Source organism: Tupaia chinensis, unplaced genomic scaffold, assembly GCF_000334495.1.
Source record: "Tupaia chinensis unplaced genomic scaffold, TupChi_1.0 Scaffold000225_1, whole genome shotgun sequence".
NCBI classification, from domain to species: Eukaryota; Metazoa; Chordata; class Mammalia; order Scandentia; family Tupaiidae; genus Tupaia; species Tupaia belangeri.
In genome coordinates this window covers 1,425,011-1,444,644 of record NW_006159700.1, presented here as the reverse complement: position 1 = coordinate 1,444,644, position 19,634 = coordinate 1,425,011, and the positions used below count along the sequence as shown (strand labels likewise).

Below are 19,634 nucleotides of genomic sequence, written 5' to 3'. Positions count from 1 at the left end.
TTCCTGTTGCTGTCTCTATCAGCAATAGCTGCTTATTAAAAGTCCCCCTCTTGCCAGAATAGGAGATCCAAGTCTTCCTCCCAAACCCCAAACACACATAATAACCAGCCTCATCAAAGGATATGAAGACTCAGAAAGGTTAAGTGATTTGCCCAAAGTCATGTTTTAAGAGTCAGAATTTTTACCTAGATCCTGTTGGATCATCATCCACTTCACCCCTCTGCCTCTAGCAAAGAAACCTCTAGGATCTTTGCTCATAGGCTAGGGGCCAGAAAAGTTTCCTCTAAAGGGCTAGATAAATACATCATTTGTAATATGGTAAATATCATTGGTAAATATGGTACACACACACACACACACACACACACACACACACATCCCTATTTAGGCTTCTTGGGCTGTAATGGTCTCTTGTAACTTCTCAACTCTGTCATTCTAGTGCAAATGCAGCCCCAGAAAGATGTAAACCAAAGAGCATGGCTGCATTCCAGTAAAGCAGAAATTTGAGTTTCCTATGATATTCATGTCACAAAATGATTTAAAATTTTCTTATGATTTACTTTATTTTTTAATTACTTTTATTTTTGCCAGAGTGTATATGCATTTGCCAGAGAAACAGAGACAGGGAAGGGAAAAAGCACCCCCCAATGGGGTGTGGTCATGCAACATCCCTCTTCTCCATTTCTTCATCCTGTTGAGATTTGGGGCACACATCCACACATGCCTGGGGGGGGTTTTCAAGCCACAAGGGCCCAGATTTGAACTGTGTGATCAGTCATGTGGGATCTTACTCTCTTAATCACCAGACTACTGGACTGCTCTTATTTTTATTCTTTTTGACATAGTGGTTAAGGTGCTGGACTCCCACATGGTTGACTGCAGTTTGAGTCCTGGACCTGGTGACTTACAACTCACATCAGGCGAGTGTGTGTGTATGCCTAAAATCCTCAAAAGAGAATAGAGGAAAAGGGATTGCAGTGTGGCCATCTTCCCGGGGGATGATTTCTTGCTTTCAGTTTCTCTGTCTCTCTCTGTCTCTCTGGTGAGCACACGCACCTTAGAGCAAAAATCTCTTAAAAAAGAAAAAAAAAAGCATGTAAAAAATATTCTTAGTGATAGGCCATACAAAAGCCAGCAGTAGCCAATTGACTTGTGGGCCAACCCCTGTTTTAGGTTTATTGATTAGAGCACTCAGGTCAAATCAAATTTCTGATCTCCATAAGACACAGTTTGTGAAAAATCCTGTTCTAGGGACCAGCAGTTGGCGTAATGTCGCTGGACTCCCACTTAGTCAACCGTGGTTCAAGTCCTGGACCACCCGGTGGCTTAAACTCACTCCTGGCACATGTGCGTGCATGCCCAAGATCCAGAGAGGAGGATGGAGGGATTGTGGCATGGCCATCCCCCCTGGGGGGGGGTGATTTCTTGCTTTCTGTCTCTGTCTCTATCTTTCTGGTGAGCGCACGCGCCCTATAGCAAAAACCTCTTCAAAAAAAAAAAAATCCTGTTCTATTGGTGACATGCTCTTTTCTATCCCTAGCCAAGTGTTTTTTCAGATTTATAGGGGATTGCATGGGTGGAGACAGCTCCACACAGTCCAAACACAAACAGAAAACAAAATGGAATTTATGTGCCTGTCAGAAGTGTGAGTAATGTCAAGCATACTTCTACTACAGTCCAGACAAATACTCTAAAAATGTACTCATCATCAATTTGAGATTCTGAGAAGGCCTCCCCAAGAAGTGGCACAGTCTTGTTTTGTTAGCATCTCTGGGTTTTTCTCAATAGTAGCTGGTCTTTAATTTTTTAGCTCCTTGGCTTACCCACTTTATTCATTCAACCTTCTAATCAACAAGCTACCAAATGTCCCACTTTGTGCTAGGCACAGAATTCAAAGCTGACCTCCACAGTCTTTGCCTCAATAACCTCACAATTTTGAAGAAGACATAACGTAGAATATACAAAATGCCATGGTACGAGCATGTTCCAGGTGCCATGGGGACACACATGAATGGGTCTACCTGAGTAGACTAGGGGGCTAGAGTGTGCCAAAGAGTGTTTCTAAAGGAGGTGAGATTTAACCAAACCAAGAAAGATAGACACACCAGTGTCTACTTCTAAAAGTGAGCATTATTAACTCTAAATGATCATATAAAAGACAAAGGCAAAGGAGCACTGGAAATAGCCATGAAACGAATATCATTCCAATGTTGTCAATTTTTATTATGGTTAATATTTTTTAAAGTCCTCGGTCAGTCTTACACATACATATACCCTCCTACTTAAAGTATATTTTAGAGTCAAATTTTCATGGAAAACAAATACTACTCAATGAAGAAAAATTGAGCACAAACTGTTTAAATGGTAAGAGAATTCAGACTCTTCCACCCTTCAACTTGGTTTTAAAATAAGGACATATAACTGAATTCAATACTCATAAATCCAGATACCTTGGAAAAGTAGAAAGCATTCTCACCTGAAGGACTTTCCTAATTCTTTTTAGATTGTGTATCAAGAGCAGGTTTTTCTCTTTGGAAACACGACCCAACTGTTCATCCAGTTGTATTAACAAGTTTTGAAGTAGAATCGTTGCCATGGTTTCGTTGTTAGAAGCTGCCTCCCTAAAAAACAAAAGTGTTATTATGCAACAGGAAACAAAATAGTAAAATATTTACTTTTATACTATGCTAATTTTAAAGTGACAAATCTATTCCAGAGTGATAAGCCATTAAAGGTTCTTAAAATTTTATACACATGAAAAGGTGCTCAACATCACTAATCATCGGGGATTTGCAAATCAAAACCATAATAGGATACTATTTTATACCCTTTAAGACTTCTATTATCAGAACAAGAAATAAAACACAACAAAATGGAAAACAAGAGTTGGTGAGAATGTAGAGGCATTAGAACTCTTATGCCTTGATAATGGATATGTAAAATGGTATATTCAAAGTAAAAACTGTATAGCAGTTCTCAAAATATTAAACATAAAATTATCATATGAACAAACAATTACACTTCTGGATATAAACCTGACAAAAGTGAAAGCAAGAACTTGAACAGATACTTGTACACTTGTGTTCATGGGAGCTTCATCCACAATAATCAAAAGAGGGAAACTACTTGGCCCTGTAGTGCAGCCATTAGGCATCACCCAGAGGAGGCCATTCGCTACATAGCCAACCCAGGTTCGAATGCTGGTCCCCTCAACTTGAAAAAGCACAAGTACGTGCCCAAGATCCTGACAGAACAGAGAACCATAGGAAAAAGGATTGCAGTGCGAACAGTTTCTATCCAGAGGTGCCCCCCCCCCACCACCGCCCTTCATACACACGTCCTCTGGCATAAACAAACAAAAAAACTTTTAGAGAGATTTTTGCTTTAGGGCACATGTGGTTGCCAGAGAGACAGAAAGGGAGAAATCACGACACTACACCCCGTCCCCAAGAGGGATAGCCACAACACAGTCCCTTTACCTCCATTTTCCTCTTGGGATTTTGGGCACACACACACACACCCACACACACACACACACACACACACACATGACTGGCATGAGTTTCAAGTCACCAGGTCCAGGACTCAAATTGCGGTTGGCCACGTAGGAGTCCAGCATCTCAACCACTATGCCTGGCCCCAAGAAAAAAACATTTAATGAGGAAGTAATCAGACCATCCCATGGTGTGGTGATTAATGAGGCTAGATCCCATATGGCCAATGGCACAATTTGAGTCCCAGACCAGGCAGCCTGAGAAACAAGTCAGGTGCACGTGTGTCCATGCCCAAAACTCCAAAAGGAGAGAAAAATGGAGAAGACGGGACTGTGGCATGACCACTACCCATGGTGGGAGTGGGGTTGGGGCTTTCTAATCCTCTCATTGTCTTTGTCCAATGAGCACATGCGCCCTTTGGCAAAATTTAAAAACAAGTCAATAAAATTAAAGTAAAATGAAAGAAGTGGGGTGAGCAGGTGCCACTGGTGGTTGGGGTGCTAGAGTCCCAGTGGCTAACTGTAGTTCGAGTTCCTGACCTGATAGCTTGCTTTCTCATTTTCCCTCTCTCACTTTCCCTCTCTCTCTTATAAAACTAGAGTAATAATAATGATGAATAACATTAAATAAAATAATTCTTTAAAAAAGTAAAATGCAAGAAGTGACTTAAGTGTCCATCAATAGATGAATGAATAAACAAAATGTGGGGTATACATACAATTTCAGTCTTAAAAATGAAGGAAATTCCGACATCTACTACAACATGGATGACCTTTGAGAATGTTATTCTAAGAGCAATAACTCATTCACAAAAGGAAAAGTACTGTATAATTCCATTCGTATTGAAGTACTAGAGTAGTGAAATTCTCAGAGAGAAAAAAGAATGGTAACAGTTGTCAAGGGTTGGTCTTGGAGAGAAGGATTCATTATGTGCTAAATATGTCTAATACTTATTATAGTTTAATAATACTGGATTTCAGTCTGGAAATCTGCAGATGGATGGTGGCGATGGTTGCACAATGTAAATGTACTTAATACCACTGAACATACATGTAAAAGTGGATTTGAATGGCACCAGCAGGTGGCATAGTGGTTGAGGCACGGATTCCCACATGGCTGTAAGAGTTCCAGATCCAGAAGCTTGAAACTCACACCAGGTACATGTGTGTAAGCCCAAAATCCCAAGAGAAGAATGGAGGAGTAGGGGTTTTGCCATTGCCAGCCTCCTGAGGAGGGATTTCTCACTTTCACTTTCCCTCTCATTGTCTGTCTTTCCAGTGAGCACACACATCCCCATGGCAAAAACCTTAAAAAGAAGAAGTGAATGACAATGGTAAATTTTATGTTATGTATGTTTTATTACAACAGAAATCTTGATAATTAAAGCAAAAAATAAATTAAATTATATTGTACAAGGTGAGTGGCCAGCTGGTGGCATGGTGGTTTAGACAATGGATTCCCACATGGCCAATGGCAGTTCAAGTCCCAAACTGGCAGCTTCCTTTCTCACTTTCCCTGTCTCTCTCTGTCACTCTGTGATGAGTATTCATGCCCTTTAGAAAAAAAAATAAATAAATAATGAAAAAAATAAACTAAAAAAAGAAAAAAGGGGACCAGCAGATGGTGTAATGGCTATGTTGCTGGATTCCCATGTAGTTGACTTCGGTTCGAATTCTGGACCTGGTGGCTTAAACTCACACCGGGTGTGAGCACATGCGTGCCCAAGATCCAGAGAGGAGAATGGAGAACGGATTGTAGCATGGCCATCCCCCCTTGGGGGTTGATTTCTCACTTTCTGTCTCCCTGTCTCTCTTTGTATTTCTGGCAAGTACATGCACCCTATAGTAAATCCTCTCAAAAAAATTTTTTTAAATAATGATAATAAATTAATTAAATTAGTAATTCTTTTTTAAAAAAATTACACAAGGTGAATAGAACTTTGAAGACTATGAATCATAGTAAGAAAAAAATCTTTTTTATTTGAGAGATATTTGCTTTAGGGCATATGTGTTTGCTGGCAAGAAACAGAGAGAGACAGAAAGTGAGAAATCACTCCCTGGGGGGATGACCATGTGGCAATCCCTTCTCCTCCATTGTCCTTCTAGGATTTTGGGCATGCACGTACATGTGCCTGGTGTAAGTTTCAAATTGCCACGTCCAGGACTCGGACTACAGTCGACCACATGGGAGTCCAGAGGCTTAACCACCACACCACCTGCTGGCCATGAAAAAATATTTATCAATACATGGAATCTATGATAGAGAATTGATATAAACATTGACTTCTTGGCTTTTTAACATACAAAAAAATTGTTGGTGGCCAGACAGTGGCACATAGGTAACACAATTGGACTCACATGGGAAGGTCCCAGGTTCTTAGCCCAGTGCCTCCTTCTGCACACTGGGCATATATGTGTGCATATCCATGACCCAGAATTGCTGAGGCTGAGGGTTTATCATTGCATGAATACCGTGTTGAGGGTGCTTGTCACTCTATCTCTCTCTTTCATGGAAGAAACTAAGTAAACTTAAATAAACTTTTAAAAATTGTTGGGGTTCTTGACTTAACAGAAAGACAAAGTACTAGAACCATTAGGTTTTTATCTTTGATGAATGAAACCAAAAAGGGCAATAATTCCCTTTCCTTTGAAAAGGCTTTCCAAATCTTTAAAGAAGTTTTTTCTCACCCAAAAAGAATGCATTTACTGAGTCTAAAATGGATCACAGAATAAATCCACATGAATAAAGCATAAAGCATCTGTGTATCAATGTCTAGGAAAAATACATTGGTCCTACCAGTCTTGATTTTCAATCCACTGAGCCAGCAGATGTCGAATTTCCATAGGAAAATTCACACACACACACACACACACACACACACACACACACACATGACTGGCATGAGTTTCAAGTCACCAGGTCCAGGACTCAAATTGCGGTTGGCCACGTAGGAGTCCAGCATCTCAACCACTATGCCTGGCCCCAAGAAAAAAACATTTAATGAGGAAGTAATCAGACCATCCCATGGTGTGGTGATTAATGAGGCTAGATCCCATATGGCCAATGGCACAATTTGAGTCCCAGACCAGGCAGCCTGAGAAACAAGTCAGGTGCACGTGTGTCCATGCCCAAAACTCCAAAAGGAGAGAAAAATGGAGAAGACGGGACTGTGGCATGACCACTACCCATGGTGGGAGTGGGGTTGGGGCTTTCTAATCCTCTCATTGTCTTTGTCCAATGAGCACATGCGCCCTTTGGCAAAATTTAAAAACAAGTCAATAAAATTAAAGTAAAATGAAAGAAGTGGGGTGAGCAGGTGCCACTGGTGGTTGGGGTGCTAGAGTCCCAGTGGCTAACTGTAGTTCGAGTTCCTGACCTGATAGCTTGCTTTCTCATTTTCCCTCTCTCACTTTCCCTCTCTCTCTTATAAAACTAGAGTAATAATAATGATGAATAACATTAAATAAAATAATTCTTTAAAAAAGTAAAATGCAAGAAGTGACTTAAGTGTCCATCAATAGATGAATGAATAAACAAAATGTGGGGTATACATACAATTTCAGTCTTAAAAATGAAGGAAATTCCGACATCTACTACAACATGGATGACCTTTGAGAATGTTATTCTAAGAGCAATAACTCATTCACAAAAGGAAAAGTACTGTATAATTCCATTCGTATTGAAGTACTAGAGTAGTGAAATTCTCAGAGAGAAAAAAGAATGGTAACAGTTGTCAAGGGTTGGTCTTGGAGAGAAGGATTCATTATGTGCTAAATATGTCTAATACTTATTATAGTTTAATAATACTGGATTTCAGTCTGGAAATCTGCAGATGGATGGTGGCGATGGTTGCACAATGTAAATGTACTTAATACCACTGAACATACATGTAAAAGTGGATTTGAATGGCACCAGCAGGTGGCATAGTGGTTGAGGCACGGATTCCCACATGGCTGTAAGAGTTCCAGATCCAGAAGCTTGAAACTCACACCAGGTACATGTGTGTAAGCCCAAAATCCCAAGAGAAGAATGGAGGAGTAGGGGTTTTGCCATTGCCAGCCTCCTGAGGAGGGATTTCTCACTTTCACTTTCCCTCTCATTGTCTGTCTTTCCAGTGAGCACACACATCCCCATGGCAAAAACCTTAAAAAGAAGAAGTGAATGACAATGGTAAATTTTATGTTATGTATGTTTTATTACAACAGAAATCTTGATAATTAAAGCAAAAAATAAATTAAATTATATTGTACAAGGTGAGTGGCCAGCTGGTGGCATGGTGGTTTAGACAATGGATTCCCACATGGCTTCCGACATGGCCAATGGCAGTTCAAGTCCCAAACTGGCAGCTTCCTTTCTCACTTTCCCTGTCTCTCTCTGTCACTCTGTGATGAGTATTCATGCCCTTTAGAAAAAAAAATAAATAAATAATGAAAAAAATAAACTAAAAAAAGAAAAAAGGGGACCAGCAGATGGTGTAATGGCTATGTTGCTGGATTCCCATGTAGTTGACTTCAGTTCGAATTCTGGACCTGGTGGCTTAAACTCACACCGGGTGTGAGCACATGCGTGCCCAAGATCCAGAGAGGAGAATGGAGAACGGATTGTAGCATGGCCATCCCCCCTTGGGGGTTGATTTCTCACTTTCTGTCTCCCTGTCTCTCTTTGTATTTCTGGCAAGTACATGCACCCTATAGTAAATCCTCTCAAAAAAATTTTTTTAAATAATGATAATAAATTAATTAAATTAGTAATTCTTTTTTAAAAAAATTACACAAGGTGAATAGAACTTTGAAGACTATGAATCATAGTAAGAAAAAAATCTTTTTTATTTGAGAGATATTTGCTTTAGGGCATATGTGTTTGCTGGCAAGAAACAGAGAGAGACAGAAAGTGAGAAATCACTCCCTGGGGGGATGACCATGTGGCAATCCCTTCTCCTCCATTGTCCTTCTAGGATTTTGGGCATGCACGTACATGTGCCTGGTGTAAGTTTCAAATTGCCACGTCCAGGACTCGGACTACAGTCGACCACATGGGAGTCCAGAGGCTTAACCACCACACCACCTGCTGGCCATGAAAAAATATTTATCAATACATGGAATCTATGATAGAGAATTGATATAAACATTGACTTCTTGGCTTTTTAACATACAAAAAAATTGTTGGTGGCCAGACAGTGGCACATAGGTAACACAATTGGACTCACATGGGAAGGTCCCAGGTTCTTAGCCCAGTGCCTCCTTCTGCACACTGGGCATATATGTGTGCATATCCATGACCCAGAATTGCTGAGGCTGAGGGTTTATCATTGCATGAATACCGTGTTGAGGGTGCTTGTCACTCTATCTCTCTCTTTCATGGAAGAAACTAAGTAAACTTAAATAAACTTTTAAAAATTGTTGGGGTTCTTGACTTAACAGAAAGACAAAGTACTAGAACCATTAGGTTTTTATCTTTGATGAATGAAACCAAAAAGGGCAATAATTCCCTTTCCTTTGAAAAGGCTTTCCAAATCTTTAAAGAAGTTTTTTCTCACCCAAAAAGAATGCATTTACTGAGTCTAAAATGGATCACAGAATAAATCCACATGAATAAAGCATAAAGCATCTGTGTATCAATGTCTAGGAAAAATACATTGGTCCTACCAGTCTTGATTTTCAATCCACTGAGCCAGCAGATGTCGAATTTCCATAGGAAAATTGTCATCGTAGAATTGGTCTACTTGCTCCAAAAACTTGATTTCTAACTGTTGAACTTGATTCCACTGAGACATGCTACAAAAGTATTAAAATAGTATTAATTAGTGACTGTGACAGATGCTTTCTTTCCTTAGATTTTAGTGAGACAATGTTATCCATTAGTTAAGTTACTGGAGAAAATAATTTCTAGCTTTCTTTATAGTCTCTCAATTAAAGAAGACAGAAAAGAGAACGTTCTTTCCATGCAGAGATACAGCAATTCCTTTACGATTCTCCTAAATCATTCCTAAAGAAGGGAACAAATTTCTTCCTCTGCCTTAAACCACACCCTTCCTTCCTTCAACAGGAACTTTTGTTCTGCCTTCTCCAGGAAACTTTCACTCTTTCTCCCCCAAACACCTTCTCCTCCCTACCATCTACTCAAATTTTATTCTCGACAAAGTCTTCTCTGTCTCTTGTTCCTTCTGCATTATTAGATATGGAGCAACTTTTTTTTTAAGTTTATTTACTTTTTTGAGAAATTTTTGCTATAGGGAGCATGCACTCACTGGAGAGACAGAGACAGACAGCGAGAAATCACTCTGGGCAGGGAGTATGGCCAAGCTGCAGTCCTTTTTCTTTCACTCTCCTCTCAAGATTTTAGGCATGCATGTGCATGTGCCTGGCATGAGTTTAAGCCACCAAGTCCAGGATTTGAACCATGATCAACTACATGGGAGTCCAGCAACGTAACCATTATGTAAGCTGCTGGTCTCTTTTAAGTTTATTTTATTCATAATAGAGAACACATTCAGGACCAGCAGTTGGTGCAACGGTATGCCACTGGAAGATTTTAGTGAGACAATGTTATCCATTAGTTAAGTTACTGGAGAAAATAATTTCTAGCTTTCTTTATAGTCTCTCAATTAAAGAAGACAGAAAAGAGAACGTTCTTTCCATGCAGAGATACAGCAATTCCTTTACGATTCTCCTAAATCATTCCTAAAGAAGGGAACAAATTTCTTCCTCTGCCTTAAACCACACCCTTCCTTCCTTCAACAGGAACTTTTGTTCTGCCTTCTCCAGGAAACTTTCACTCTTTCTCCCCCAAACACCTTCTCCCTACCATCTACTCAAATTTTATTCTCGACAAAGTCTTCTCTGTCTCTTGTTCCTTCTGCATTATTAGATATGGAGCAACTTTTTTTTTAAGTTTATTTACTTTTTTGAGAAATTTTTGCTATAGGGAGCATGCACTCACTGGAGAGACAGAGACAGACAGCGAGAAATCACTCTGGGCAGGGAGTATGGCCAAGCTGCAGTCCTTTTTCTTTCACTCTCCTCTCAAGATTTTAGGCATGCATGTGCATGTGCCTGGCATGAGTTTAAGCCACCAAGTCCAGGATTTGAACCATGATCAACTACATGGGAGTCCAGCAACGTAACCATTATGTAAGCTGCTGGTCTCTTTTAAGTTTATTTTATTCATAATAGAGAACACATTCAGGACCAGCAGTTGGTGCAACGGTATGCCACTGGATTCCCATGTAGTTGACCTCGGTTTGAGTCCCGGACCTGATGGCTTAAACTCACACTGGGCGCATATGCATGTATGCCCCAAGAGAAGGAATTGCAGCGTGGCCATCCCTCCTGGGGGGTGATTTCTCATTTTCTGTCTCTCTGTCTCTCTCTGTCTTTCTGGCAAGCTCACGTGCCCTATAGTGAAAACCTCTCCAAAAAATAAAGAAAAATAAAGAACACCTCCATGCATAAGAGAGAGAGTGCACCTTTGGCAGGACCTTACCACACTACAATCCCTTTTCCCTGGCCCTCTGACTCCTCAGGCTCCTGGCCACTCAGGTGCAGGCACCCTGCAATTTTTCAAGTCAACCTGGGGATCTAAACCCTCAGTCAGCCATGTGGCCTCCAGCCCTGCACTTGAGTGTGCTAGCAACTGCACCACCAGGAGGGGCCAGACTTGGGGCATCCTGAAGGCAAATGACACAGTCACCATTTATTCCTCTACCACCTGTGACTCTCTCTAAGGCTTTATATGTGAGGAATATCCAGTAAAACTTCTTTAATACGAAACTGCTTGATACTTTTTTTTATTTCTAACCTGTCTTGCTTCTAGAATGGCTTTATGTTTCTGACTTCCTGTCTAAATCTATCTTAGCTTCATCAAGAATTTCATGCATGTATTTTCATGAGCTCTAGTTCTTTTGGTTCAAAATAGTACTAACCAGTATCTTTATTTCTCTCTGTGATCATCCATTATGGCTGGGCAAAGCTTTTAAAGTCTACTTTTAGTTTTTCTCTGAGGTGCATTTGATAGTGGTTAAACCCTCACATTAGTTAGGGAGGAAGAAACCACATTTGATACACATTTGGCAGCCTGTCATAAAACAGTGGTATGTGTTTCCCCATATAACACCACTCTGGCCAATTTAAAAGTTGTAGACGTATTTCCTAACTTGGGAAAATTAATATGACGTTGTCGCCTTGAAATTACAGTATTTTACTTTTTCTAAAGTCAATTTGTGATTGTTTTGTCAGCAAATTTTAAGCTGAAGATTAAAAAAGCTCTTTTATGTGATTAGTCACATAATATTTCAACATCTCTTGCAGGTAAGTGAAGATTTCCTTTCACCTATCATATTAACAAATTTCACATATTTCATAGACATAGTCTTCGAGTTTCAAACAGAACCATTTTTTTGAACACCTTTTTCTTGAGCTTCCAGTAAATGGCCTAAAATGTAAAATTGTTGCTAATATTCTGCTAAAGAGAAAGCCAGTGGGAAAAAGAGGTTTCATCTGCCTATCCCTCTATATTTATGAAGAAGTATTAGATAGAATATTACAATTCTAGGCGTAAGCATTCAACACATGCGCATTGAATGAGGGACATTCTTGCAATTGATACAGAGTAGGTGGATAGTAAGTATGATGTCCATTAAAAATAATAATAATAACCTGAAGACCAAATAGGTGAAATGACTCCTACCCTCCACTTGCAGCCCTAAGGCTGATGTCTCCTGAGCCAGACTGTCCTTCCGTACAGTGGCTGTATTAGTATACATGGAGTCTTCGAGGAGTTTGTGTAAAATGTATGTAATGAGGAAACTATGCATGGATTTCAAATGTTTCGTATCAAAATAAACATGCACTTTAATTCCTTTTTCTCCACGAAACTTTTAAAGTCCCTTGGTATATTCCATGCAAAATTGGACTATTTGTTCCCATGCCACCATCAACCTTGCCCTGCCACATCTCTATCCATTTATTCTACTTAATGACAACAGAACACAGGAGCTGAACATAGCGTTGTAATAGTAATTGCTACTATTGTTGGCTCCTTGCCTTGGTTTGGGTGAAAGTATTTCTAACTAAAAACTAACCTATCCTAAAAGATGACTCCTAAATCCTGAGTCCACCTTTCAGAAAGCCGAACTGAAGGCTGAATAAGAAAAGAATGAGATCTACAATCCCAGGACATTTTCTTTGTTGCAGCAAGAAACATCCTTCTGTGCATTTCTTTGCTTTCACTCTCCAAGAGCGATTTCTATCCCCAGAAAACCGCGGAACATTAACTGAGCGTCTGTCCACACTGAGTGCCCGGTGCTGGAAGGTCCCTCCAAAGCGGCATTTTTGTCCCGCGGCCTGGGACAGGAGTTGCGGCGTGGGCTCGGTGGCCCGCGGCTTGCAAAGGAGATGACCGGCCCTGAACCCTCACTCGCCCTCACCCAATCCACAGTCCCCGGCTACCCAGCGGCGGGCTTTGTTCTGAAATCCAGAAGCGCCGATGTAAAGTCAGACATCACAGCTGTTGGTAGCTGTTTAAGAAAGTGAAAAGGGGCTCACTTTCAGCACCCCAAGAAGACACACCTTCGCGGCAGCAGAAACTCTCCCACCCACCGCTCAGAGATTCATCCCGCGGCCGGGCCTTCAGTGTCTCCGCCCGGAGACCCGTGCCTCTGAGAACGCATCTGTGATCTCCATGTCGGTCGCTTCCTTTATCATTAGCCTCCTCTGACAGGTTAAAGTGAGGCAACGGTCAGAGCGCCCAGTGCAAAGCAAAGCCTGGCAGCCCCGTGCAGGAGCATGTCCTCCCGGGGAGACGCGCGCCCAGGCGCGGTCTGCGCGGGCTTACCTGGCTCCTTCGCAGCCTACGTCCCAGGCAGCGCTCAGGTCCCAAGTCAGAATCGCCCTTCACAGCCCCCAGGACAAAGCCTCTGACGCCATTGTCAGTAGGGGATTTGCATTTCTCCTCCCCCTTGAGGCTTTCCTGTGCGTCAGTGTTCGAGTCTCTGGGACTTTACCTGGGTAGGTTCCCACCCACTCTACTCTGGAAATGCTAAAAAGCAAAGGCTGGCTGAAGTCCCCCTTAAGGACGCCCTCTTCCTCCTCCCTCCTGATCACTCCTGCAACTGCAGGTGACCCAAAGGGTCCAGAAGGAGGAGGAGGGTGTGTACACATTCTCATTTTCTTCAGGAGTCCCTAGACAATCTGAGGTCTCCTGCAGACTTACTTACCTGGTGCTCTACTTCCACTCCCTATCTTTGTAGTCAGACTGCACTCCTCTGGTGAGCCAGCCCCTGGGATGCAAGGAGTGGATCAAAACAGCAAGCTCGAAGACCAAGCTGAGCTCAAATTCCAGCAGAGGCTGCTCACCCGGAGGAGGTCAAGCTGGCCCAGGGCTTTGGGCAGGCTCCTGGAGGCCACTGGTGCCCACCTTTACTGGTCCAGCATCCTCCCACCCTCCCAGTAGCCGTACACCTGGTCGCTATGGGATACGCTTCTCTCTCTGTGACATGGCCCTGTTCTAGAATCACAGAGAGGGAGAGACACTTGCCCCTTCTGGTTCTAAATTCTCTTTCATATCCAAGGAGACTGAGATGGGGAGAGGCTAACAAAGTTATTCAGTGAGGCAGCCACTAAGCCAAATAAGGGCCCAGGTGTTTGCCTCCCAGGCTGGTGGTCTTTGTGTCTCATCTCCTTGGAGCTAGATGTAACCTTCTGACACATAGTAAGAGTTCTATAAATGTTCAGTAGAATAAAGACAGAGGCAGGCAGATAGACTGAAAGAAGGGTAGAAAGCATGACTCGATCTGATTACCCACGGGCCTAGAGCAATATACCAAGTTTAAAGGCTTGCTTTGCCACTGTCCTGACCAGCCAACGCACACGTATGCCCTCTGGATTCTCCTGTCCCCAGTGACGTTTTTATCCTGTGCTTAAACTGACCACACCTCCCTAATCTCGTCTCTTCCAAGTCAGTCAGTCTGGCCCAACATTCCACTTCCCAGATAGCTCTAAATTTACTAGCAGGTAGGCCTCGTCCTGGCTACTAGCCCACCGGGCAGCTTCCATGAGCAGATGAGGTTCTGTCCCTCCATGCAGAAAGCACCTAATTCAGGCTCTTCCATGACTGCTGGGTATAGTCTGGTTTCCTTCGGGGAAGCAGTCACTGGCTAGAGGAAAAAAGGCCAGTGTTTTGGCATTCAAAGTTCCGAACAGTTTGGTCTCAACCTATTCGGGGAAAATTTTCCCTTCGGAGCCCATGACGTGACGTAAACAGTCTCCTCTACTGCCTAGATTAACCTCTCGTGTGTCACTACGGGTGCTCCCCTCAGCTGGAATGCTTCCTCCAACTCGCCTAACTATGGAAATCTTTTTGTTCTGAGTCATTTTGAGCACCTTTTTCCCAAGTTCCCAACGGTGACCCAAACCCATGACAACTTTTCCCTGCTATGCATTGTAACCACATGTTCTAGCCACCCAAGTGCCATCCAAGAAAAATAAAGCACAAGCCATAGCCGTCGTTTCGAATCTTCCAACAGACACATTAAAAAGGGAAAAGTGGGCAGGGGAAGTTAATTTTAATACAGTACATAAGGCAATAGATACAAGAATATTAACATTTCAGCACATCGTCGATATTGTAGAAGTATGAGATTCTTCACATGCCTTATTTCATGCTAAATCTCTGGAATCTGCGGTGTCTTTCGCTTTATAGGTCATCTCAATTTGGACTAGTCATTTCGAGTGCTTAATTCACCACATGCGACTAGCGGCTACCATGCTGGACAAACAGATCTAAACCCCTCGGTTAGCACTTTTCACTTCCTGCCTGACAGGGTTAGTCACACCAGTTTTTCATGTCTTTAACAGCACTGCATTCAACTGTTGAGTGCCTGGTGTACAAAAAAGAGGATTTGTTCTCTCTCTCCTCTTAAGGGCCTCACCTTGGGACTCCCCCAACAGTTTTCAAATTGTTTGATCTCAAGACACATTTATACTTCAAAATTGTTGACACCACCAAAGAACTTTTGGTATTACTATTCTGTATGACATTTTTATTTACTACATTAATTTTTTTTTTTAGTTTGCTATAAGGTGTGTGCACTCGCCAGAGAGAGAGTTAAAAAAGAAGATGAGAAATCATCCCTCCATGGAAGATGGCCATGTTGCAACCCTTTCTCCTCCATTCTCTTCTGGGATTTTGGGCACACGCATATATGTTCTGGCCTTTTTCAGGCCCCCCATCCAGGACTCTAACCTCACAGTTGGCCATGTTGGATCCAGCCACCTTAACCTCTGCACTATCTGCCGGCCCAACTGTATTCAATTTTAAATCTGGGGACCAACAGGTGGTGTGATGGTTATGTTGTTGGACTCACGTAGTCAACTGCAGTGCAAGTCCTGGAACAGGTGGCTTGGAAACTCACACCGGGCATGTGTGTGTGTGCATGCCCAAAATCCCAAGAGGAGACTGGAGGAGAAGGGATTGTGTGTGGTGTGGCCATCTCCCCTCAGGGGTGATTTCTCGCTTTTTGTCTCTCTCTCTGTCTGTCTGGCTGGCAAGTGCATGCACTCTACAGCAAAAACCTCTCTTTTTAAAAAAAAAAAATTAATCTGATAAAAATCAAAGTACTTAATCATTAAAATAACAATACAAAGCCAATTTATATATAAAATAAGCATAATTTATGATAATTATATCTTCCAACATGAGAAGTTAGTGAGAAGAATGATATTTTTTTTTTGAGGGGAGAGATTTTCACTGTAGGGCGCATGCGCTCGCCAGACAGACAGAGAGAGACATAGAGACAGAAAGCGAGAAATCACCCCCCAGGGGGGATGGTCACGCCGCAATCCCTTCTCCTCCATTCTCCTCTTGGGATCCTGGGCACGCACGCACACACGCCCGGCATGAGTTTTAAGCCACTGGGTCCGGGACGCGAACTGCGGTCGACTACGTGAGAATCCAGCGACATAGCCATTACGCTAACTGCTGGTTCTGAAGAATGGTATTGATTTATGTTTTAAAATATCATTTTAATATCTGACTTGAGAAAAGACAACTGGATTCTCATATCTGCTTCTGCATTTTTTTAGAGAGATTTCTTGCTATAGGGAGCACGTGTTTGACAGAGAAAGACAGAGAAACAGAAAGAGAGAAATCAGAGACCACCAGCTGGCATAATGGCTATGTCACTGGACTCCCATGTAGTCTACTGCGGTTCTAGTCCTGGACCTGGTGGCTTAAACTCACACCAGGTACATGTGTGTATATGTTCAAGATCCCATGAGGAGAAGGGAGGAGAAAGGATTGCAGTGTGGCCATCTCTCCTGGGTGTTGGTTTCTTGCTTTCTGTCTCTCTCTTTTTCTCTCTTTCTGGTTAGTGCATGTGCCGTATAACAAAAACCTCTCCAAAAAAAATAAAAGAAAGAAAGGGACAAATAATTCCCCAGGGGGGTGGCCACAGTGCAAGCCCTTCTCCTCCATTCTCCCTTTGGGATTTTCAAGCATGTACATGCACATGCCCAGTGTGAGTTTCAAGCCGTGGGGTCCAGGACTCAAACTGTAGTTGACTATGTGGGAGTCCAGTGATGTAACCATTATGCCATCTGCTGGTCTAGCTTCTGCATTTTATCTGCAGCAAAATACTGTTTGGGTTAAAGTATTTGAAGAAGATTTGGACTCACACAACTATATAATTGGAAAAAGGAAGTGTACTTAAGTGGCCTTTTCCGATAATGCAGTTATTCTTCTTCGATGCCACCTCAAAATGCAGAAGGGGTAAGCTTTTTAAAGACTAGTTACATGACAGAATCTGAAACCTTATTAATAAACTTTACATATACTATTACATTGAAGTCTATTGATGTATTTTGTATTTTGAATGGAACTTTTATCAACATATGATTTTGTAATATCACACTTTGTTCATTTGGAAAATAGTAGTCCACTGAATTACACATATTTTCTAAATGTCAACACATTCCATCATACAATATCCAAAATTCACATTAGGTGATATCACCATTGGTCTCATCAGAAAAGCTTTCAAGATCATTAGAATGGGAACGAGTTCTCTGGTTTGAATTTTTGCTTGAAACTTCCAATTTTAGTATTGGCAACAGTTATTACCAATTGTTTTCCTTGAGGTGAAGTTCTCACTTTGACAACTCAGTCACATAATTGAAATGACATCATACATTAATATGTGTTCCACTGCATCACACAATATTAAAAAAAACAAAACAGTATTCAAGTTCTGAGATTTAATAAAATTCATAAATTTTTAAAGAGATTTTTGCTTTAGGACACGGGTACTCACTGGAGAGAGGGAGAGACAGAGACAGTGAGGAGGAAAGTGAGATATCACCCCTAGGGAGACGGCCACATAACAATCCCTCTTCCTCCATTATCTTCTTTAGATCTTGGGTATGGCGCACACACGCGTGCCCAGTGTGATTTTCAAGTCACCGGGTCCAGGATTCAAATTGCAGTCTGCCTTGTGGGAGTCCAGTGATGTAACTGCTATGCCATCTGCTGGCCTTCAAATTAATCATTTTTACTGCTTCATCAATAACATTCATAAGTCAAACTGTCACCTTTTTTTTTTTTTTTTTAGATTTTTGCTCTGGGCTGTGTGCTCTTGCTGGAGAGAGACAGAGAGAAAGAGAGAGAAAGAGAGAAAGTGAGAAATCACCCCCCACCCCCAGGGGAATGGCCATGCTGCAATTATCCTCTTTTTCTTTATTCTCTTGGGATTTGGGGCAGGCACACACATGTGCCCAATGTGATTTTCAAGCCTCTGGGTCCAGAACTCAAACCATGGTTGACCATGTGGGAATCCAGCACCTTCACTGTAGTGGTTTGGAGTAAGACTCAGGAGGCACCAACTCAAGAGAAAAGAGAAAGTTTATTGAGCAAGAGGGACCAAGGATCTGAAGCCAGAAATGCCTCAGCCCACGTGTCAGGGAAGAGTGGGATCTTTTGTGTGTGTTATTTAAGAATTATTTTATTTAATTTTATTCATTGTCATTATTTTATTTATTTATTTATTTTATTGAAGTTGACCAGAGAGAGAGAAGAAAAGTGAGAAAGCAAGCTGCCAGGTCTAGGACTGGAACCACGGTTAGCCATGTGGGAGTTCAGTCACCTTAACCACCACGCCACCTGCCAGCCCCAGCATGGGATCTTTTTATAAGGCAACTGATCAAGCTATTCTTGGAGACTGTATGTCACATTTTGCATGTACCAAATGTTTTGTGCTGTTCGTTTTAGTTTGGCTTATGAGACCCTGTGCTTGTTTTGTGTCCTTATGTACTCCTCTCCAGCTCAGCATGACCTTATGGGAGCAGCGCCGGGAGTGTGGGCTCCTGCCGAGGCTGGGTCTGCAGAAGTCTGGCTGTGGTTCCTTATCAGACTTGGAACGACACCAGGTGCTGCTCAGAAGAGCTTTGTTGAGTGTGACCTCACATTAACCACCACACCATGTGCTGGCCCCCTAACTGTCATATTTATTTATTTAATATAAAGAGTTTATTTTGGTACGAAAAAATAGAAATTCATGAATAAATTTTTCATAATATGTATTTTCCATAGACTTTTAAAGACTCCTCATAACATACATGCCATGGATGTAGGAAGGGAGGGAATCGGAGGGGAGGGGGAACAAAACATTTAACAGACACAAAAGTGAAAAGTTATCTGTTGATGATAATGTCAATGGTAATATCTTTGACTGGATATACAATGTTTTCATGATGGGAAAATTGTTTTGTATGCTGTAAAGCTGTACAGTGACTAAAGGTTAAAAAAATGCATAAAGGTGGACCAGCAGTTGGCGTAATGACTATGTCGCTGGACTCCCATGTAGTCAACTGTGGTTCCAGTCCCAGACCTGGTGGCTTATGCTCACATCCAGCATGTGTGCATGTGTGCCCAAGATCCTGAGAGAAGAATGGAGGAGAAGGGATTTCCGAGTGGCCATCCCCCCGGGGGTGGGGGGCGTTTCTTGCTTTCTGTTTCTCTATTACTCTCTGTCTTTCTGGGGAGTGTGCGTGCCCTATAGCAAAAACCTCTCAAAAAAAAGAAAAAAATGCAGATAGGAGCCGGTGGGTTGCGTGGTGGTTGGGTCGCTGGACTCCCACATGGCCAACCATG

The 19,634-nt window shown here is 42.0% G+C and overlaps 1 protein-coding gene across 4 annotated transcripts in view; it reads right to left on the bottom strand.

Moving 5' to 3' along the window:
* STAT4 (signal transducer and activator of transcription 4) overlaps nucleotides 1-13,959 on the bottom strand; it is a 137,074-nt gene extending 123,115 nt beyond the window's left edge. For 2 of the 4 annotated variants that reach the window (XM_006147813.3, XM_027771552.1), the window contains exons 1-3: nucleotides 13,708-13,959; nucleotides 9,140-9,268; nucleotides 2,477-2,621 (exon numbers count right to left, since the gene is read on the bottom strand). In XM_006147813.3, the coding sequence (XP_006147875.1) occupies nucleotides 2,477-2,621; nucleotides 9,140-9,267 (273 nt within the window). In that variant the 5' untranslated portion in view covers nucleotide 9,268; nucleotides 13,708-13,959. Of the gene's footprint in view, nucleotides 1-2,476; nucleotides 2,622-6,290; nucleotides 6,345-9,139; nucleotides 9,269-13,325; nucleotides 13,468-13,707 lie in introns of those variants that run through there. The other 2 variants (XM_014587579.2, XM_006147814.2) reach the window with 2 other exon arrangements.
* Nucleotides 13,960-19,634: the final 5,675 nt, after the last annotated feature.